The sequence below is a fragment of the Gymnogyps californianus genome, chromosome 2 (genome assembly GCF_018139145.2).
Source record: "Gymnogyps californianus isolate 813 chromosome 2, ASM1813914v2, whole genome shotgun sequence".
Taxonomy (NCBI): domain Eukaryota; kingdom Metazoa; phylum Chordata; class Aves; order Accipitriformes; family Cathartidae; genus Gymnogyps; species Gymnogyps californianus.
In genome coordinates this window covers 51319935-51335229 of record NC_059472.1, presented here as the reverse complement: position 1 = coordinate 51335229, position 15295 = coordinate 51319935, and the positions used below count along the sequence as shown (strand labels likewise).

Sequence of the window (15295 nt, the reverse complement as noted above, 5' to 3'; positions counted from 1 at the left end):
AGACAGGACCTAAATGCATGCTATATTCCTGTAAGTTTCCAGAGACAGTGGCACATGTCAATAGAAGCACATTACTAAACCTATTATTTCTGTGTTCACACTAAGAATACTTACTGGGACTTAGCTTGCAAGTCTACCTCTAACAGAAAGGTTTTCAGCAAAGAGCTTTTATAGTAAGGCTAGGATTTTTAATATGAGTATCTAGTGATTGTTTTGATGGACACATGGCATTACAGATGGAAGCCGACTCTATATGGTTATACCTGTTAGGTATGTTTTGGTCTTTGCTCTTGGAAAGTCCCAATTACCTGATGGAGAATCGCTTTGGTAAGTGGAGGCCCAAAAGGTGTATCTGCTCCTGATGGGTAAGGCGAATAGGTGTCTGGATGGGTGTTTGGCGCTTGAATAATAAGTTGTTCAGTACGAAAGAAAGGTCCAAAGTGTGTGTCAAAGTACTCCTTCTCCTTGCGAGCTTGGCTGTTTGGGGCTGACCAGAGATCTACAGGGTTTGTAGTTGCTTTAACATATACGAAGCCTGAGCAGCACATCGCAATGAAGACCACAGAGAAGAGGATAACAGGACGTGGATTTCTAACACAGAAAGCCCCCCATGATGTGAATGTCATCCTTAGACCATTCTCAAATCTTTCACCAAGCCTTTCACCACAGGTAATTTTCCCTGTAAAAGCAAGAATTAAACACTAAATATTTGAGAAGTCAGTTAGGCAGCATTTTCTTGAAGTCCACTAGAAAAGATGAAATTTTATTCTAGCTCTGTTTGTAGTAAGCACCAGAAGCTTGTCTACACTGATGGTCAGACCCAAGGACCAATCCTTGACTGAGGTCAAGGGGGCAGAAACCAGCTTGTACCTGACACTGCCCCTTCTAATTTAAGATTGTCTTTGACAGCAGTAGGCACAGCAAATAAAGGCAGGAAGTAGCTAAAAGATACATAAGCATTAAAATGAGCTGCCTCAGCTGCTACACAAATTAAGCTACAGTTCTTTCATGGCATGCTTTGAATGGATACATGGATGGGTCAGAACATGATCAAATTGATTTTGGCATCATGTTGCCCTCTCCACCCCCAGCTACAAAGCACTCCAGAACTTCCTATTAGCACAGCTAGATACATAAACTGTGCACCTAGGGCTTTCAGCATCCAGCAAAATAGGGTTAAGTACTTCTCTAAAAAAAGAGATACTGGCCAAAAGACTGAAATAAAGCCCTGTAAGAATGGACTATATGGCCTAACAAAGCTAGAATTCCAGAGCCCATCCACAGGAAGGGGATACACTTAAGGTGAGTTTCTAATAGATCTATTACTCTTATCCAAGACATACCATTGTCACGACGGGAATTCACAGAAAAGGCTACATTGCTGTCAATTGGTGTGTACTCTGAGACAAAGTGCCGCCTCCTGCAAGACAAAAAGCTATGTTACCCTGCTCCCCCAAAAAGGTATTTTTGGGGGTTTGTACAGTAAGAAGAGTCCAATGCTAGTAATAAATTTGAGAGATATTTGACTCCTCCAGAATCTATATGACCCATGTTCCCCCTACACCCACCACCAATCTCCAGCTTTATGATCCTTTGGAACAACTTATGGCCATGTCAGCTGTCTTAAACTTTTCCAGCTTGGATCAAGCACACGTTCTTTATGCATATTTAGATCAGTAGCATTAACGGCACAGAGAATCTCTTTAAATTGATCATAACTTGAGTGATAACATTTGCAAGAGATCTCTACATTAGAAATACTTTACTTCATTAGCCAAACTGCTTACGTTACACCTACTTAGCCTGAAGAAATGGGAAGTGAGGAAAAAGGAAAATAAGGTACTTTCTTCCTGTCCTGAAGACAGGCAAGTTATAGCACAGAACACTTATGATAGACCTATATTACTTATACTCATTCCCGATACCCAGAGCAGGAGATAAGTTCAACAGCCTCATCATGGTAATCTAATCAGACCTCCAACTATGGCAGGATATTTTGGGCTATGAACCAGACATCTCAAACACCCTTACCATTTCATGTCATTTACTATGCATGTTGCCCAGTAAGATAAGGCTGCTGAGCATGTCATAAGTTTGTTGTACCCACTATCCTTTTCCACACAGATTTAATTCTTATTATACAGCAATTTCAGATCCCTGGTCATAGTTGAACAATATTAAAGCTGCACTGAAAAGTACCACCATACTTAAGGACATTAGATAGTGGAAGCCTCTGGAAAATGCTATTGAGAAATATTAATATATTTCCACTGCTCTGGATTGCTAGCACACCTACACCAAAGCATTTATAGCTACAGCTACTTGTGCACTTTACTAGCAAGTATCACATAGCACAGAGAAGCTGCCTCACTGCCCCTTACTTCACAAAATGCTGTAATTACTGGAAGCTCAGCTTTTGTGTTTTGTTTTTTTTTTTTTTCCAAAACAGGAGACTAAGGAAAAGTATTCATGACTTAATTTGAAATAGGGCAGTGATTGTTTTGTTACAAGTATTAGTCTGCAGAAAAACTATGTTATGATTGCATGTGGCTGCCAATATTGGATCTTGCTCTCTCCCAATGATCCTGAATTGAGTTCCTACAATTCCATTGTCTTTAAGTCAAACTTTTAGTGATTCTTTCCCCCTCAGCCACATCTCTTGGCAAAGTATGGTGTGTTAAACACTTTGTTGCACACGTGACAACAGCCAGAAGTAATGGATGTTTTAATGAAACACTGCATGCGGTAAACAGGCTTCTCCATCACTGGAATTTTCCAGCTCATTCCAATGACAACTTAAGGAACAAGTGATCTGAGGAAGAGAACAGGACTGCATTTTTACTTAGTGATATGGATTCTCCAAGATATTAGTTTATTAGTGTATTGACCTAGTCTTAAGCATTGTAGAACCCCACTGCTTCCAGAGAAGTTTGACATTTGAGTATGAAGGCAGTTCACTGTTCCTGGAAGGCAGTGCTCTGGCATCTTAATGCACGCCATCCAAGAACACACACAGTTGAACTGAAACTTCACTCTTTACCACAAAGGCTTAACGTCAATCAGATGAAGCAGATATATGCATTTCCCCAGACTTTTGCATACTCTCAAGTTCTTGCTTATGAAAGTTGTAGATTTCTGTATTTGATCCTGTAGCTAGCAATGCCATCAGAGTTGCGCATCAATTAATCCGACTTCCGCACTCACTTTCTACAACATGGTTTTAGGTGTTAGAACACTCCCTGTTGCATCTGCCACAGAACATGACTTTTGGCTGGGTGAAGAAGTAGATACAAGCATTCTGTCCTGGGCAAAGGAAGCTTTCAGGGAAAAGGCAACTGACTTTCAGAGCTGAGCATTTTGAATGCTTTACCTGTAACACCAGACTCCAAAAACTAGTGCAAAAAATATGAGTAGAAATCCCATGTAGGCGATCCACATAATGACATACACAGCATCCAAACCAAACAAAAGCCAAGGAGCAGGCAATGGAGGGGGCTGAGGTTTTGGACCACAAACAATTGAACAGTCTTGACAGCTGCATGGTCCTGTCAAATCATCCACAGACTCATTACAGCCTTTGGTAGCATTGTTCATAGGATTCATTCCATGGACAGGAACATCTATGACAAATCACAAGTTGCAGAGCCAGTTTACTACCAGGTAAAGATTCAGACCTTCACAACACAATCTTCCCAGCTAAATGAGTTAGCCCTTTATATAAAAGCCCCTAGCCTCTACATAGAGTAGCTTTTCTTGGTCTTACAGTTGAAGAAGCCAGTGCCTTTTCCATAGCAAGTAACGACTATTTACAGTTGTCTACTAACTAAATGACTGGTCATGTTTTAGAACACTTCAGTCTGTAAAACTAATAAGCACATACTTCTATCGTCCCAGCAATGATTTGTCATCCCCCTCATCTGTTACACATTTCATGATCTGAACAATTTCCTTACAAAGAAATCCTAAAGGATCAGGGTATTGCCCTAGTTTCCCAAGGAATACAAGCTATCCAGTTGCCTAAGCTCAGTCCATCCCTTAATAAGTTTGAGAGATCTATACAGCAAGAAGCTGCATACAAAGCAAGCACAAAGCATGACTTCCAAGCAGAAATCAAAAGAGATAATCAGTTTATCTTACATTGCTTTGAAAGCCTCTGACTGCAGACATTCATTGCTGGGCAGCTGTTTAACAAATCAGTATACTAGCTATAGCACACAGCCTTTGACAGAAGTTTGAAAGGCAAGGACTATTCAGTTTCTTACCTGAAAAGATAGGAATAATGCTGAAAGGAGTTTGTCCATTGTCTTTACTAAACATGTACTCAATCCAGTTGGTTGCATTGCAGTCCTTGACATCCTTCCCACACAGCAGCCCCAGTGCTTTAACATTACTTGATGGAGCCTCCACATCTCTGCAGGCATTATACATTGCTAGGAAGAGTGCATGAAGATAGAAGAGTCATTAAACCAATGTCATTAGAGTGAGCATTCCAAGTATTTCCAATAATTAGACTCACCAAGTTCAAAGAACATGCTTATCGCTTTCAAGAGGAAACATCTTAAGACAGTGAAATAATGCTTTCAGTTGTATTTACAGTATTCAAGGTTGCAATGTTTTGTTACAGCTATCTGACTCTGAGTAGGCCACCTGAATCTGCATTACACTAGAACCTACTTTACTGTTTGAGAGGGAACAGTACTCTATATAAAGTTCCTTTCAGGGGAAGTTATGACAAATGTTTAAGGTACTTTTGACCTGTAGGCCATATATGACTCTCAAGTGTCTCATAACTTGATTAAAGGTTACTGCACAAAGTGTACAAAGACTGAATTAATGCTTCAAGTTTGCTATAAAATCAAAATACAACCCAAATTTGTTTGTTCTTAGAAAAAATCTTTGGATTTCACAAAGGACTAGAACAGTCCCTTTCAAGAGGAGCGAGTGCCTCAGAGAACCATTGTAGTGCACTGTGTACAAACTTTACTATCATACTTGCCAGACAGTTTCAATATCAGGTAGGCTTTGGACATTCAGTATTTGGCAACAACTTTGTTTCTCTGAAGTTAAAGTCATTAGGGTTATCAGCTATTAACCATTTGTATAGACATCCAGTCTCAGCTGAGTCTTCAAAAACACTGTTATTAACAGTGTCAGCATAATGTCTCCTACCCAGGCAGAAGTTAGCGTTCCAGCAGTTTCAAGGGGGATCTACTGGTACCTATTTGATGCCTCAAACTTCAAAAGACAGTCAAAGAGATGTTTGCCTCTTCCAGTTCTTCCTGAGAAAGCATTGGTCTTATTACCTTGACAAAGGCCTAGGTAAATTAACACACTGTTTACTCACCATTTGCAAAGCGTTCTCCAATAAAGTACTGCAGCTCTGTAATGCTACTTTTGTTCTCTTTTAAAATTGGATCATAATAAGGTATGGTGCTTGTAACATTCAAAAAGTCAGACTGATTTGGACTGCAAGTCAGTTCACAGAAGAGGTTTATCAAGTTGTAAAAACATGATGGACATCTGGGTAGGAAAGTCAATGAACAGCAATCAGATTAAGAGGTAAAGATGCAAGGCATATCTGATTTGACCTACACAGCAAGTGTAAACATTCTGCTCAGAGTGACAGAACAAAATATTTAAGTTCTGCAAGTTTTTAATCAGCAATACAACATTTAGTTCGTGCTTAAAATTGCTTAATACTCATCAGTAGCATCGACATCATTCACTAGCAAAATTACCTACCTCAAATAGCAGATACAAGCAGAATTTGACTAGAATTTGAAGGAAAACTTAACTGCTGCTAGCAGGAAGACTTCTGTTAGAACAAGACTGAACAGTATCTTATGTCACCCTCTTCTGGAGGCTTCATTACAAATACAGTAGCTTGAGACAAACTGAGGTAATGTTTATTCTACCAACTAACTCAATCCAGACTACAAGTAGCTGTTTCACAAAATTAAAGCCTCCTGATATGGATGAGGAAGTGTCTCCAAGAGCTTGCTCCAATAAGCCTTTAAATGAAATTACCACCTTTTCTAAAGTCTACTTGAACAGAAGAGTCTTAATGTGCTTTCTTATTACGGTACAAAGCTCTAGTTGCTTTGCCATTCATTAGCATACCTGGAAAGAAACTGCAGAGGCAGCTGCAAGTTGTTTTTCAAAGTCTGAAGCTGACGAACATCACAGCAAGTGCTAACATTGCCAAAGAATAAACCTGGACAGAGTTCCTTAAATAAAAACAGTATTGAGATCAGGGGGGAATGAAGGAAAAGCATGTTTAAGACTTCAGAACTCATTATAGTTATGGGTTCTGCTTTGGCATATTTCAGGAGACAGTAGCTGTTCCTGTGGGAGATGCATAGAAAAAAAAAAATTCAGTCTAGCCAATGAGATTCTTTAGGGAACAGGGAGAAGAATCACTTCTTTTACTCAAGACATCACTTCCTTTTAAAAAGCTCCTTCAGATGATCTTTAGTCACCAGGGTCTATATATAGAATGATAATGGTATTTGAGAGTCTATTAGTAAGAGGACAACACATGTTTATCCAAGTTGAAAGTATTCCTGCAGCTTATCCTCTAGTATACCTTCTGGATAGCATTAAATTTTAAAGTCTCAGAAGGCAAGCCACTAACCACAAAATCATTGATTACTTGGAATAGCTATTTCATGTTCAGTTTATAGAAGAGACCAATGCATTTAATACAAGTATAACCGATAGTAACATACAAGAACTGTACATTAAGTCTTTAGAAACAGTACAAAACAGTAGTTAGCTCACCTACATATTTAAGTCACTCCTGCCACCAGCCAAACCATTGTTTATCTCTACAGCTATTTCACACTTGAAAGGTTTGAACTATCATCTGCCAGAAGGCAAGTCTGGCAATATCATCCTATATTGTGCATCAAATACACAAACTCTATTTTGACTGTGGTTTTGTTCACTTTGACAGCTAAAGCCCAGATAAGGAAATATGGTCTCACACTAGGCACAGCTAAGGAGACTTCGTCCAAGTTTGCTCCATCTGAATGAGTGCAGTTACTGCCTTCCTATTTAAGGAAGAGATCAGGAATGATCATCTGATGGAAAACATAGTTTAGTCTTGTCCTTTAGAGATCAGAAGGGCATAACTGCAGAATGTATCATAGTTTCGAAGACTCCTAAAAAAACCAGTCTGACTAAAGCGTGCTCAAATCAGTGAGGAAAATACACAGGAAAGTGAACCAATCCTATATTTAAGGGTATGTTTGTGAAAGCCTGTAATCACATGTTTTGGATACTTCTCATCTCTGAACAGAAACTGAGGTATATTACCTTCACACAGTTGGGGCTACAAGCTATACCTGAGAAATCAGAGAGAATCTGTTCACTTTCTCATCAAGTTAGGATGAGAAAGCTAAAGGTCATAGTGCAGGTCCAACAGAACCCAATACAGAACTCTAAAGTGTAGGAGAATTATTTTTTAGCAGCAGATCTCCAAAAGAAGCTTACCTGCATTAAGTCATACCCATCCTCTGGTAGTGCTATTGGTGGTCCATCATAAGCGCAGTTGTATCTCTTGTCTCCAGAAGCAACTCCACATTCCCCATACCAGACACACAATTGTGGAAGTACCTAATCAACATGGGATAACTGATTAAATGCAAGGCATAGTTGCCAAATTCCTCAGCTATTGTAGAGTTTATGTGCTATCATTCCAAAAGTCATTTACAATCCAGATTAGATAACTTTCTGCTAATTTAAATATCAGCATGTACTACATAAAACACCCATTAACAAAAGCATGTGTTTTTGACACAGTGCATATCACCACTGATCTCCAGCTCAGCTCCCCACCCTTCCTTGCCCTGTTCAGAAACAGGAAGTGCACTGTCTATAGTTAAGACCAAGTATAAGAGTTACTTAAGAAAAACCTAAACCAATACTTGAAAAGCATCTCCAAATATAAGGTGATGTAGAAAATTTGTTCATGCAAGACAATGCACATGATTAGTGGGTTAAACTGTCACTTTAGAGCACAAGTCAGTGTACATGGAGAGAAGTGTGTTACTTATATGCAATATTTCAGTTCCTCCTGCCACCTTTTAATCCTTCTTGCAAACTCAGTCACAGTGACAGATCGAGGAAGTAGCAGCATAAAAAGGATTCTGAAACAGAACTTCACAGCTCTGCACTCGCCATAGAATGCCATGTGTTGTCACAATCTCAAAGGATGCTCTCCATCAACACTTTCAAGCCTAAGCATGCAACATTTAAATGGGCTTACAGTGCTAAGTAAAAAGAAAAAAGCTTCAAGTCTCATTTTAAAGATGTTTTGATTTAAGGGACTATTGAAAAATTCACAAATCGGTTCTTTATTGTGTGCATAACAAAGAAAATTGAAAAAGGACAATGGCACCTTGCAAGCCTTATATTTTTGTTCAGTAGTACTGACACTGAGACATCTGAAATGCTAAACCAAAATATTTATTCTGAAAATTGAAACATTTAATGCAATAACAAGTTATTTACAGCAAAAGCTTTAAGACAGCTCCAAGGTTTTCCTATGCACCTGGGCTGCAAGCAGAAAGTAGACTGCACAAACATTTACTACACTTCTGCCAGCTCTGATCAGAAGTTTGCATGGTACAGTTGGAGAGATAACTGACCTATTTTTATCTCCTGAACAACCTTAACCTAGCATTTGTATAAACACCATATGCTTACACTGCAAGGACAGACTGCTGTGCTTTGTGCTTGACCATGAATAATATTGTTTACTGACCAGAGAGGCCCCTGAAAGGCTGTATTCATAATACCCAAGAGCTACCCAGAATTACAATGCCTCCACAACATCCATTTTTGTGCTGAACACTGACAGTTCTTCAAAAAGTACGTCAGTAATTGTTTTTTTATCAGGGACAATAACCATCACCAATTTACCCGACCCTGTTAGAACTGTTTTCCCTTTAACTTAATCTAGGCAACATGGCCTGATTCAAAGTTACTCACTATAAGCCAGATCCAAAAGTCAGTTTAAGTACCACTCATCCGGATCACCATTTCATTTGTCTACTCTAGCACTTCTTCTAGCTAAACCTGTAATCAGCTGCTAAGGATCACCATATTCTTACATAGAAGTTGGAAAGCAGCCCTTAAGATTGCACTTGTAAACACTGAATGTTTAACACCAGCCTAAGCCAAAAAGTTAAATTCCCATAACTTGGAGACTATTACAGAATCTCCATTGTAACTTTGTTCATGCATCAAATTAATGTAAGAAGTCAATACTTTTTTGATGCAAATTTAGAAGTCATTATCTTCACCTCTGCTTCCTCACACCTGTATACCCCAGTTTTAATAGCAAACAATCTACTAGTGGGGAAAGAAGATGGTTTGTATGTAGTGTTTGTATGTACCAGTGTCAGAAGTGAATTAATCATCTCTTCAAGAGGAAGTGCGGATTCACTGCTATTCTTGCAAAAGGGCAAAGAATTTTGAGCTACTTAGTACTGCCCATGAGAACAGAATTAGGTATTTCTTCAATATCAGGCTGGCTTCCATGTTTAGTCTAGAGAGGTTTGTAATCATACTTTCTATGAACACTTTCTAAAAAACACTTTCTATGCTTCATTAAGTCTTGTTATCTAACACTTCTTAATTTTTGAAACCCACAAAATTATCAACCTACTCTTTCCAGAAAGACGTAGCTTCTTCCAGAGTGGAAAGTGTGGAAAAACCGGTAATGCAGTTACCGGTTACAAAAAACTCATCAGAGCACTTCTTACATAGACAAACTTGAAGTAAATTTCAGCTACCACATCAGGCTGACTGATAACATTTTTAAAACAATAGAACTATCTGTATTTCAAGGTAACACTTCCTTGGCTATAACTACACAGATATAAAATAAAATACAAGCTGTATTATGTCTACAAATTTACCTACAAGGCTTTTTGCCATCATTTTCAGGACAGAACATAAAGCAACTTACTTGCACATGACACTTGGTCATGAACCAAGAAGCAGTCAGCTAAACACACAAGAGAATAAAGCAAGGTGAGGTGTTTTGGCCCAGTGTTAGTTTACACTTGTAATTGGAATAAAGAATTTAGAACTATATTACTGAAGTTCTACATTGATAAAACCTACAATGTAAAAAATCAATGTTTATCACTCAAACTTTCAGCCTGTTTAGAAAAGCTGAACAGATCAGTTACTTTTAACTACTAGAAGAGCACTTAGACCTAGAACTGCAAGTCTGAATACTCTATTTCAGTATTAACACCAAGAATGCAACTTCAGAGACAATCCAAGATTAGATATTTATGCCATGACCTAGCAGGATCTCACTAATAGAAGTCTGAATTTGTTCCCTGAACCAGTAAGCTTTGGTGATCCTTAATTTACAGTGGTTGAACCAAATCAATAAGCCTAAAAAACACCAAATCATTCGAAGTCAGCAGCCTAAAGTCACCAACAGAGCTCTCAGACATTAACAAGTCAATAGCATGCCCATCACTGAGTCAGCCACAAGTTATGGGAGAGGGCGGGTCTCCTAGGATTCAGACAGTATTCAGGGATACTACAAGTAACTAAGTAACTACTCCATTAACACTGATAAGATATAGCTGGAAGTTCTTCCCCCAAAACCCCTCCAGTAAAAGCTAGATTAAGTTACAGAGTAAGACAAGTACTTTGCTCTGTCCATTCTTTCAGAAGAACATTCCTACACTGGTAGGAAGAGATGGGGATGAGTAAGTGTGGTTGTAAATAAGTCACAGTTAACAAAGCTACTGCTTGCAGAGTCAGACTGTCAAGTCACTTAAGATATGGGTGAACAATCACCTTTCTGAAATGGGTGAAAGCCCTCCTAGCCCCAAAATTAACAGAGAAAAGCTGTGTTGAACCCATTTGCCTTCTCAACAAGGCAAGATACTCCATAAGACTAACACAGGGTGGGGCTTGGTGGAGTTTTTTGGGTTTGGTTTTTTTTTTTTTGTTTGTTTTTTTTTTTTTGGTTTTTTTTTTTTTTTTTTTTTTAATAAAAAGATCACTTTACTAAGTGCTCCATATTTTAAAATGGGACTTTCCCAAGTACTTTACAAAGCAATAGCAACATCACCTTAGATTAAGGCTGTTCCCTCCTGCCCCCAGCCAGAGGGAAACCATCTGGCAGTACACTAACACTAGCCTTCAGTACATCCCCACAGTTCAGAAAAGTGTATTCCTACTTCTAGTAGACTTATTCTGTTTGAAGAGAAATTTCACCTCAGGTCAGAGCTCCAGGAGCCCTGATAAATAACTTGCACACGAGCAAGTATGGGCATTTCAAGACTATTAACATTCTACAAAGGTTCTGTTACAGCTTTCTGGTTCCTAGGCATTATCATTTGTTTGTAATAAAACTAGTGTTCCAACAGATCATAAACACATTTACTTCAGTCCAAGTTTCTTCAACTGCATGTTGAAACAAATCAATATCTTCAATGCTTCCAGCAACATTAGCCATCACCAACAATGAATATGTAACTGTTAAGCAGACAAAGAACAATGATGATGTTGTATACAGAAACAGCAACTATTTGTAGTCTTGCAAATACCAGATGACAAGTGAACATTGTTTGGCTCTCCAAATTAAGATTACTAATGTATGGAAAAGGCAACAGCATCAGATACAGCTGTTTCCCCTTCCTTCATCTAGGATGGTACATCTGGGATCTTGCAGGGCAAGAAGAAAGATTCCAGGACACAGCATACTCTTCCCCCCCCAACTCCCTTCGTATCTAGTCCACATCACACTTAACAGCTGTTACTGCCCACTAGGTTAAGAAATTGAGTTCTAGGGAAACACAATACCACATTACCCTTAATAAATGGCAAGACTGGTTTATGGAAACAGGTGACCAGGTCAACATTGCAGATCTGTCCTAGAAGTTGCACATTACCTCACAGCCCTCCCTATGAGGGGAGGAGGTCTGTGGACTAAAGAAAACTTTACAGGTTTAATTCTTACTCTTACTTTGCCTCTTTCAGTAACTTGTTCAGAGGCAGGCAATTCAGAGACAAGCTTTGTCTGCCAAGCTCCTCTTGTTCCTTTGCTCATAGGTAAGGGACTGTTCCCTTTCAGACAGAAAAATCATCAGCTACTCCTGGTCAGGCAAAGCAAGCCCCAGTTCTGGAGTTATCCAAGCACACTTCACGTGTCACAGGAAAGTCAGTGTCAAGTAGGAAGAGAAAGTCGCAATAATGGTAATAGTTCAGTATCTGTGGGAGCAAGCTAGTGTTAGCTGACAATGATTTATTGGGAAAATACACACTTACTGCATGCATGATCAGAAAGCACAGGGCCCCTGACTAGCAGCTGTCTGCAACTAAGGCCATCTGCACCAAAATACCTCTGATGCCCTGCAGGGGAATAGTAGTAATACTGTACAACACTTAAATTGTTTTGTCTACTGCCCAGCAAAGTACTACTCAGCTCTACCAGTCATTCCCTTCAGTCATCTCTCCCCTTCTAAGAAGGCTTCCTCACTTTCCATCCAGAAAGACTATGAACAAGTCACTCCTGATTTTCCAGGAAGTAACTTAAGGTGGTTACTGTCTTGTTCTGAAGCTACGTCGCCATCCCTGCCAAGCAAGCTACTCCACACAGGCATTTCAGAACTTCATGCCCAAGGTCAGGTAACACCACACTGCAGACCACTTGGCAAGTTTGAGACAGAGCAGCACCTACCATTAACATCTTCCCATAGGATTTCAGAAACTCAAATATATTCTACAGCTTGGGATCCCAGTTGCTGATAGGAAACCTGCGTCCAACCTTGCTTAGCCACTGATTTGACAGCTTGTGTTTTAGTATAATTACACAAGCATCAACTGAAACAGCTGCCATTAAGCACACAAGATGCCATCCAGTAGATTAGGATGTTCATAAGAGAACAAGAACAGTTTCAAGCCTTCATCCTCCTTTAAGTGCACATTCAGAAATGGGACTAAAGGAGCCAAGATTTTCAATGTAGTTCTTAGATGGTATTAATGGGTAGTTAACTATCAACTAGTAATGGGTTAGCTGGCACAAGTCTTGTACCATGCACTGTTCAGAGTGAAAGACACATCCTACACAGGCTGAACACTTCAAGTGCATTGCGAAAGTGTACATAATGGAAGGATTAAAAAATGAAATACCACTCTAGTCCACTGACTTCTTTAAAAAGAAGAAACATGACATATGGCACTTTGGTTTACACACACCACAACCAAAAGCACGAAAACATTACACTACCAGTATACTTGAGGGAGAGAACAGGTTCACCTTCACAATGCTGCTCTTCTGAAAGCATCTAACACTATATAGACTCAGTCTAACTGAAGGACCAGCTTCTCTTTGAAAGATATTGAGGTCCACTTTGTGGAGTGTTAGGCTGTAAATAAGAGTCAATGGCAAAAAAATTTCAATTTTTACCTTCTTACATTACAAAACTGAAGCCTGCATGGTTAAAGTCATTTTGCAGTGTTCACTTCTTACGGACCACAAAGCCACATCCTCTATAAGGGTCCCCTAAATCTTAGGGGAACTTGTTTCAAGCTCCTCTAGCTCAGCATCCTTCTGTCACCTAAAGGAAAGCACCTTGTCATTTCCTTACCAGCCTAGGACACACCTCATTGCTACAAGATGGTAACTCCCTCCAAAAACATTACATAAACGAGTGTTGGTAAGGTGTGAAGTCCATTACCTACCCACCTGGAGATCATGAGTCATTACTAAACAACCAGCTTCTCCAGTGGTAATAGAAGAATGAATTCCTAGTTTTCTGTTCAAGCTCTTTAAAAGTTGTTTGAAGAGGATATGAGAACAGGAGAACCTCAGCACACACACAGGATGACAAACTTGTGAGTTTAAAAAGGGTTAAGCATAAAACTTGACCTAGAAAGTATGTTTCCAAGTTGGTTAGAGAGGGGGGGGAAAAAAAACCCAAAACACTAAGGCTTACAAGATGCTCCTTGTTTCTCCAGAGGAATCTGGAGCATCTCACTCCTATCTTGGACTACAGCATAAACAAAACATGACTGAGATCAGTGAAGGTTTTACAGTATTTTTTCCTGAGGTATCAAGAAGTCCAACTTATTCTAGTTCTTAATTTTAAGGAAGCATGTAGTCTTAATATTGGCACATCAATAAATAGCAGATCTTACTAGACACAGACTATTACTTCCAGGAAGCTGTCACCTAGCAGAAGAAACACTCTAAGCAAACTGAACCACACACTGACGATGTATGCAAACCTCTGCACAAACATGTGACCGCATGGCTACTCACATGCCTGGGGCATTGCATAACCAGGGCACACCACAGGAACGCGGCATCCCGGGCAGCTGCTGCTGTATGCAATACCAGGACACTAGGACCGGACACAAGCTGAAGTTTGCTAAGCCCGAGCACGCCCGCTTTCGCGCCGCAGGTGCTCCCAGGCGGGCCTGCTGTGTCACCGGGCTATCCCGCACTCCTGCCTCACTCCGGCCCTCGCCTCCGTCCCGCCCGGCACCGAGTCGAGTGAGGGAAAGGGGAGGGAGAGCCCCACCGGGGACGAGGAGGGGACACCCTGGTACCACCAGCTTCGCACCGCCCCGAGACCGGCGGCCTAACCCACACCTGGCGGCTGACGGGACAGCCGCCTCCCTCAGCCAGTTTCCCCGCCCGGGAGACCCCCGGCTTCAGGCAGCGCGGGGAGCCACCGCGGCTCCCCCCAGCCTTGAAGCAACACCCGGGGGGATCCCGCTCCCCACGGCGGGCACCCACCACTCCCTCTCCTCCCGACGGTGCCAGGAGGCCCGGCCTCCCCCACCGCCGGCACGGCCGCCCCGCGGCGCCCTCCCCGGGAGGGACTCACCCGCATGGGCGACAGAAGCAGAAGGAGGAGGAGGACGAGCAGGCCGAGGCCGCCCCGCCCAGGGCTGCCTTGCGGACTCCCCATGGCGGCGCGGGCAGGGGCGCGGGGGGCCGGCAGGGCTCTCGGCCGCAGCACCGAGAGGCGGCGAAAGGGAGGAGGGAGGAGGAGGCGGGAAGGGAGGGAGAGAGGCAGGCAGGCAGCCGCGCCCGCGCAGGTCCGGAAGGGCCGCTCTCGCCAGGCCGGGCAGTGCTTGCCGGCCCCGCCGCCCGCCCCTTCGAGGAGCGGCGGGGGGGGGGCGGCAGGGAATGGGGGGGCCGCGCCCGCGCGCCGCCGCCAACGGCCGCCGCCGCCCCGCCCCCGGGCACTGCCTCCCGCCCGGCGGCAGGGCGGGGCGGCGCCTCACGCCACGGCCGGGCCGCGCC

At 41.7% G+C, this 15295-nt stretch overlaps 1 protein-coding gene across 1 annotated transcript in view; it reads right to left on the bottom strand.

Annotated features, from left to right (window-relative positions):
- NPC1 (NPC intracellular cholesterol transporter 1) overlaps positions 1 to 15052 on the bottom strand; it is a 28708-nt gene extending 13656 nt beyond the window's left edge. Inside the window, exons 1-8 of the mRNA XM_050892772.1 lie at positions 14874 to 15052; positions 7495 to 7617; positions 6121 to 6227; positions 5345 to 5520; positions 4263 to 4430; positions 3371 to 3620; positions 1344 to 1420; positions 309 to 679 (exon numbers count right to left, since the gene is read on the bottom strand). Coding sequence (XP_050748729.1) covers positions 309 to 679; positions 1344 to 1420; positions 3371 to 3620; positions 4263 to 4430; positions 5345 to 5520; positions 6121 to 6227; positions 7495 to 7617; positions 14874 to 14957 — 1356 coding nt within the window. The 5' untranslated portion in view covers positions 14958 to 15052. The remainder of the gene's footprint in view (positions 1 to 308; positions 680 to 1343; positions 1421 to 3370; positions 3621 to 4262; positions 4431 to 5344; positions 5521 to 6120; positions 6228 to 7494; positions 7618 to 14873) is intronic.
- Positions 15053 to 15295: the final 243 nt, after the last annotated feature.